This window comes from Glycine soja, chromosome 18, assembly GCF_004193775.1.
Source record: "Glycine soja cultivar W05 chromosome 18, ASM419377v2, whole genome shotgun sequence".
Classification (NCBI taxonomy): Eukaryota; Viridiplantae; Streptophyta; class Magnoliopsida; order Fabales; family Fabaceae; genus Glycine; species Glycine soja.
Window position 1 is genome coordinate 4,313,820 of NC_041019.1, and position 7,619 is coordinate 4,321,438.

General features: G+C 30.6%; 1 protein-coding gene across 1 annotated transcript; it reads right to left on the bottom strand.

The window, feature by feature from the left end:
* On the bottom strand, window positions 1–2,049 carry LOC114394910 (NAD(P)H-quinone oxidoreductase subunit N, chloroplastic-like). The gene is made up of 4 exons (XM_028356593.1): window positions 1,532–2,049; window positions 1,132–1,248; window positions 821–906; window positions 1–538 (listed from the first exon to the last, which is right to left on the bottom strand). Exons 1-4 carry the CDS (start codon window positions 1,952–1,954, stop codon window positions 475–477), a joined length of 690 nt encoding a protein of 229 aa, XP_028212394.1. The 5' UTR covers window positions 1,955–2,049; the 3' UTR covers window positions 1–474.
* Between the last annotated feature and the right edge of the window lie 5,570 nt (window positions 2,050–7,619).

Here is a 7,619-nt window from a genome sequence, read left to right on the forward strand (position 1 = left end):
TTTTTCAAGTTCATTTTCATAAGAATATATGGTAAAGTTCTGCTGCTAATAATAATTATCACAGGTTGTACAAGGCAGACATGGAAGGATCTCCAGTAGTTGATCCATCTGTTTATGGCATATGGTTTTATACGGATAAAAAATGCTGGAAAACCACCCCATAAAAACCACCATTATTCTGTAACTCCATTGGCCTAATGCAAAAATTTGTTGAAATGGAATTTCTGGAATATCATGTTTGGTAGGAAATTTTTGTGCTTTGACAGAATTAAACCTTGACAATGTGCCACTCATGATTGTGGCAGATCTAATTATTTACAAGGAACTTGATTTTTCCTATATCTCTTTGTCTTCCTTTCTTGTCTCAGTTGTCTGCAGCTATTTGAAGCCTTAAATTGGAGAAAATAAACTTAATATTTGTACTTGATTGTTGATGGTTGGAACTCAGAGATGATAAGTAGCAATGTAGCAGCATCAAGCTTCCTCACTGGTTGTTAGTCCCGCAATTTCTTTAAGTGGCTTCCACATAAACTTTCTCCTGATCATTGACACCAGAATGATATCAAACAACAGTATTAGAGAACAAAGTTCCATATTATAGCGTTAGACACAAGTTAAGAGGTATATAAGCATGAAGACAATGAGTTTAAATCCTGCACAATCAAACTCATGCTATATTTCAAGTCCTCAAGCACAAGTTTTACAGCAGATAGCACTGACAATTTCTAGAAACAAGCAGCAAAAAAAGAAAAAAACTATACTACCTATAACAAAATACTAACAATAATAACAAAAAGGTTCAGAAAAGTAGGCTTCCTACCAGTTTCCACATTCAGCAATGACCCTCACATTAGGCCTAAGTGTTGGCAGCAAAGCTAGGAACTGCAGTTCTGCCTTAGAGAGAACCTGTGGAAGCCAAAACAATATTTAAACCAGTACATCAGTTACGGGAAAACATAGCAATTTTCTGCTCCTCTGTTTAAGGATACATTGGTACTTTAACAGAAGAATTTAATTTGAAGAATTTTATATACTGTGAACCAATTAGAAATAAACTTTTATCCTGTAAGAGTTTTCTAATTAAATTCTCAATGAAATACAATTAAATAAATAATGTTATAATCCTCACACCTTGGCTTCAATTATCCACACCACCAATCCTTTGGCATTTGGTGGCAACGCTTCTAATCTGTAATCAACTTCTGGTGGGAAATACCACCTTGCTATTGGCTGCTTGCCAACATGAGGCTGAAATTCATGACAAATTTTTAGTGTAATTAAACTTGAGTGACATAACATCCATCAAGAATAACCAAAAAAATATTAAAGACAAAACTTAGATGGTGATTTTATCAGAATTGGAGTTTCCCCTCAGTAATCCGAATTGACATCCAATGGAATACTTTATGACAAATTACCGATATGAAACTCCAATTCTGGTTGAAGAACAATGCTAAAAGCACCTATAGAACTGCATGCAAGTTCTGTACAAAAGTTAAGCAGCTATAAGAGTCTTGTAGAAAAAACTCACAGGGCAAACAGGGTGAATCTTGGTGAGGGTGGTTTCAGGATCACCAAGGCCACGAGCCGTAAGGTCGAGGAAATAGTACCCTTGGCGTTTGAGACGCGACAAGTAGCGGCCCTCGTAGCCTCCTTCATGAGGAGGGTATATTGCAAGTGCTTTGTGCTCTTCAACATCTGAAAGCCAACGTCCAAGATCAAACTTTATCAAGTCTCCACCTATGAAGTCCCCTAACCCTCTACACTGCACAATTCCTACCCTTTTGGATGTGTTGTTAGTGTTACCATGTCTTCCTCTCCAACCCTTCATCACTCTCACACTGTTGTGCTTATTGCTCAAGAAACTGTTCCTCATTGCTTGCTGCTTCTTTGTGTGATGAACGTTGTTGAAGCAGGTTGGAGCCCCATAACCCAAGCTAGCAGTGGATGACATTTTTTTCTTTTTTCCTAAAGTATTATTTTGGTCACAAAATGTGAGAGCTTATTGAAGAATTTATGAGGTCCATGGCTTTTTTTTTTTCAATAGTTGGGAGATAGAAAATGTTGGTTAATTAGTAGTAGAAGTTCGCGACAAATTAGGGGGGAGTGAATATTGTGAGTTGTATGGTTGAGAATTGAGATAAAGTGATCACTGAGAGGGGGCTTGTCTTCACTTATAACCTTAAATTGAAGATGATACCATGTGGCTTCAATTGACTATTATTTTTCCTCTCTTTTTCTAAAGAAGAAAAAAAAAATTAACGCACACTCTTAATTAGTGGTAGTAGCATTGCGATAATTTCTCATAAAAAGTTGAGACTATTTCAGTTTGTTATTCTCTTTTAAAAAAAAGGAAAGTAGATATTGAAAAATAAGTTCTTAATTATTTTGTATTATCTTTATTCCAGTATAATTGATTTAATGTCTAGTACTAGTATTATTTCAAAATTTTCATCAAAACTTAAAACACCTTTAGTTTTGTTAATAGTGGTAAAAAAAATTAAGCATTTCACTTGAGATGCTTAGTTTTAATCTCACTATACGTGCATGTATACTATCTATACATGTGGCCAGTTTATAAACATCTGTTTATTAGTCGTTGCTAAATCTCCAAACAATATCCATTTTATTTTTTATAATTAATTATTTGAATCATATAATATGTGTATGTGTAAATTATGGCTATTTACTTCCACTTAAAAGTAGTAATTATTTATTTGAATCATTTAATACATGTATGTGTAAATTATGTGTAAACAAGGGAAGCTTTTTTTTTTTTGTCATACACAAGGCAAGTTATAACCATTAAATTAAAATTTTAACATATGAACGATTGAGATTAAAAGGATAAATGAAACTTTTTTCTCTCCTCCCACCCCTAACCCCTCCCATTAAACTCTCTATCAAGCTAGAGCGAGCATATGTGGCGGTAGGGACCAAAAATGTTTGAAGCGTTTGACTCTTAAAAATTGTTTATGATAATAAGAGTTATTAAAGTTAGAAATATATTAACAATTGTGTTAAGTGTGCAAAAAAGGGTTTATCTAGAAACTTAAGGTATAACACTCTATCTTAAGATTTATCCAACATTTTTTAAAAAAGGCGTCCAACATGCCATTTGTAAAAAGTGCCTAATCTAAAAGCATCTACTGCTCTTTTCTCGAGCTAAAAAAACATTAACTTTAGTGACAAATCTATGTAAATGTAATTTTTATAAATTCATCTCTAAATTTTGTCACTAATAATTTATTTTCTTGTATATTCGTTTATGTTAAGGTTTCATGTATATTGAACGTCTTATATCCTTGTAAGAATCGAAACTTCTCTATGATATCCTCTTTGATATGCTTTAACATTTAAAATCCCAAGCATTTAATGAAAAGTAAAATATTTTGAGTTATATACAACCCTATACAAAAGTTAGCCAACCTGCAAGGGAATATTACAGAAAGCTAGAACAGAAGAAGGAATTAGCAACAAAGCAATATTTGCATGTCAGACTAGTACATGCCTTTCTAGAAAATACCGCGAGAGGACAAGACAGACTCTCCTCACTCATAACTAGACACGTCAACATGATTAACATGAAGGAGTTTCTCATGTATTTAATTTTGTCTAAGAACGGGAAAAAAAAATTTAAAGAGCTCTCAACGGATATTTGTTGAAGCCCTATATAAAGAAGACTTGAAGCTTCAAGAAAACAGAGACGCTCTGAAGAAACGATCTTTACACAAGCTCTTACTAGACAATACCTCATACAAACTTAAATATTCATATTTTTGCTTTGCAAAGTTTGTATATGTGCTTAGCTTTAATATCCTCACACTGAGTTTATTCTCTATATAAATAAACTTGTTGTTTAAGAAATCCTAGAGAGGCTTTATGACAAAAAATACTTGTAATTTTTTTTAATCTTGGGTATAAATCACAGTTGTAAGACCTAAAAAGGTTGTAAAGAATACCTGGTGTAATGGGTGTTGTTTAATGGAACTTCTTGTTGAAAGGATCGAACGTAGCCATTGTGTTAAAAGCAATGTTATGAAAATCGACCCGGTTGAAACAATGAGTCAATGAATCAATGGTTGAACAGGTGAATCACTAATTAGTCCGGTTTGATTCAATATTATATATATATATATATATATATATATATATATATATATATATATATATATATATATATAATTTCTCCAAATATAAAAACATTAGCAAAATAACAATTGAACTATCCAAAATAACATTATACTATAAAAATTATTTTTCTCTTTTATATTGTATCATTGTTTGCTAGTTCTTAAAAAAAAAATCTCGCTAATGTATAATATATATTAAACTTGTTAGTAATTATGAGCAAGTGGACCTTGGCTTAGTGACAATATGTTGGAGTATAAGTGTGAGGTGAAATCTCACATCAAGTAGAAATAGAAAAGTTGAGCACCATATAAATGAGAAGAAGACCCATAAATATGAGTCTTAAGGTTTTAGGTTAAGGTTTAGTGTCAGATTCACTTATATAGTTGCTCATGACCCATTAGCATAAATCTCTTCGATATTTATCCTCTCGATTTCCCAACATAACACTAGCTTGCTACATGTGTGGGAGTTGTGTTTGAATCCTATGACAACACCGATTTTCAATTGAACTGATCTGACTAACCAAGCTAATTTTCACAACTATGGTTAAAATTGAACCGGTATAAAAGTCTTGTGTGATTCTCTCTCTCTTACCCTTCACCCTTTAATACATTGGTTGATTCCTTCTTTATTTGTTCAATATTTGTGAAATGTTTTTAATGTTCACATACAAACAACTCAACCCCTTTCTTGTTTGTACATTGTTTATTTCAATTTTGGGTTGGGTTATGACATGGTGTATTTGATGTGTGGTGGTTGACAGGAAAGGTCAACAAGGAAACAATGGTTCTCGATTGAGGTTTGTGAATCTTGAAAAAATTGAGCTTTCAAAAGAAGAGGTTTCTTCTTCTACTTTCTTCGATTGGAGACACTGGTTATTTTCTTGCCTTTTACCTTTCTTTTGTGACTTGAAAATTAGTGATATGTTTGTTTATGTCGTACTGATGATGCTTCTTATTCGACATTTTATTCAGGTTCATGATGTCTATCTACATGGGTATGTGTCTTTAACATCATTTGAACAATTTTTCATTGACATTTCTCTATAAATGAATATAATGCCATATAAAATTTCCACTTGCTCAATTTTTTTATTAGCTACTATTTACCATTAACTCCCTTTTCAAACTTTGTTTTTATTTTTCATTTTATTATTTTTCCTCCATACATGATTTACATGCATGATTTGACTGTTTATAACATCACGTTCCCTTCAAATATCACCCTTTGTAAAAAAGCATGTCTTTGTATATATTATTGATTATTATGTTTAATCGATTTCCGACTTTGTCCCTTTTCAAGATTTTCATGCATAATCTAACTTGGATAAAACATTAATCCCTTCAAACCTTAACCCTCCCCCAAATTTGTATGTCTTTCCTTTTGTATCCCTTGATAACTACTTAATTGAAATGTTATTATGGTTATCGTTTTATAAACTAGTCACAAAATAGACTAGACATTATTAAATATTTTACAATTTTTATTTTAATCCATTATAATAGGCTTACATTTTGTCAAGTTGTAGGGATGAAAATGAGTCAAATTGAGTTGAATCTAACTGAAATCGACTTGTGACTCAATGAAAATTGGTTCAATTTGAATTCATATTAAATTTTATTTCTATAGATTTTTCCAATTCAAATTCTAATTCATCTAGACTCCAATTTGTGAACTCAAATTGGAAAAGTCGTGAGTAGACAATAATGTTTTTCCATGTTTATAGAAAGAGAAATATAATTGGAAACTCCATGGCTAATCTAATTGGTGCATTCACATTCTTTTCGTTGCATTGGATCCATAATATATTAGATTTTCATGTTTTCCAGTTTATTTAATTAACAAGTTTAATTTTTAGTTCAACTTCACCTAATTTAGTTCATGAATTAAGTTTATTGAACTAATTAATAAGTATTTAAATAGATTTTGAATTGGTTCAACTTATTTTTTTCCCTATCAATTTACTCAAGAACTTAATAAAATTCTTTGATTCATGTTCCCCCAATCTTTTTGTTCTGTTTTTTCAATGAATTCTTTGATATGTGGTAGAGGATCAAATGGTTTTGGGTTCCAACATAGTTGGGATGTCTTGACCCATTATGATATTTTCATATCAATGTTTATGGAAGAAAAAGAACTTAATTAAAATGTATTACTATAAGAATTTTTTTTAATCTAGTGGCTAATCTAGCGAGTACATTCACATCCTTTTTATTGCATTGGATCCCCGATATATTAAATGTTCATGTTTTTCAGTTTTTTTAATTAACAGGTTTAATTTTTAGTTCAAATTCAACTAATTTAGTTCATGAATTTAGTTTACTGAACTAATTAATAAATAAGTATTTAAATAGATTTTGAATTGGTTCAACTTATTTTTCTCATATCAATTTACTTAAGAACTTAATTAGGTTTCTTTGATTGATGTCCCCCCAATCTTTTTGTTCTCGTTTTTTTTTTAATGAATTCCTTGATGTGTGCTTGATGATCAATTGACTTTGGGGTACCAACATAGTTGGGAACTTGGGATGTCTTGGCCCATTGTGATATTTTCATATTAATGTTTATGAAAAAAGAGAACCTAATTAGAATGTATTACTATAAGATTTTTTTACATTGTCAATTAATTAAAGTTTGTCATGTATAGTTTGAAGTTGACTTTTATTATAAGCACTTTAAAAATCATAATTACAATGATTTTTAATTATTTGACGATGTTCATTTTTTTATACTAGCAATACATAAAAAAACTATTTATTTAATTACCATAGCCATTTTTTACTCTCAAATCCTCCTCAACTTTCCATATATTTTTCCTCTTCTACTCATTTCTCTTCACCTAATGCTCTACATGTGTATTATAGCATTAAGTTTCATTCAAATCTGAACTTCCCACTTGATGTGTCTTTTTGTGTGTATCTCTTAATTATTATATTTAATTAACATCATTCAATTATATAGTTTGCATGGTATAAAATATTTGAATTGGGCATATCTTTTATTTATTTCATACTTCTATTTTAGTTGGTTATTTTTCTTCTCCACTTATTTACTTTTATTTTTATTTTTTTCATAAATCTTACTTTCACGGTTGGATTCTATAACTTTTAAAAGCAAATTAAAAAAATTCTACGAGTTCCACTTGTACTTGTTTGACTTAAATGTTTCATTCATTTTTGACTTAATTTAACACTTCTTGAATCATCTCTCCTTGTCCATTTTTCAAATTTATATGGACACCTTATTAACACTTACAATTTCACAATTTCTCCATATCCCTCTATATATCAAATCATATTATTTATCATACTCATACTTCTCTCATTTTCTTTCTCATTGCATCCTTTTTCTATTGAAATACATGTTTAGTCACTATTATAATTTTACTCATTTGAGTGATGATATGACAAATAAAATCATTGATGAATTACAAACATGATTATATCTCGTTGTTTCTTAATAAAACTAATTTAGCAGAAGACTAA

Excerpts from the sequence above, each read along its gene's own strand:
- LOC114394910 (XM_028356593.1), bottom strand. The coding sequence starts at position 1,954 with ATGTCATCCACTGCTAGCTTGGGTTATGGGGCTCCAACCTGCTTCAAC. Across the intron at positions 1,249-1,531 it reads AGATTCACCCTGTTTGCCCT|CCTCATGTTGGCAAGCAGCC; the intron begins GTGAGTTTTTTC and ends CATGAATTTCAG. Across the intron at positions 907-1,131 it reads TGTGGATAATTGAAGCCAAG|GTTCTCTCTAAGGCAGAACT; the intron begins GTGTGAGGATTA and ends TGGCTTCCACAG.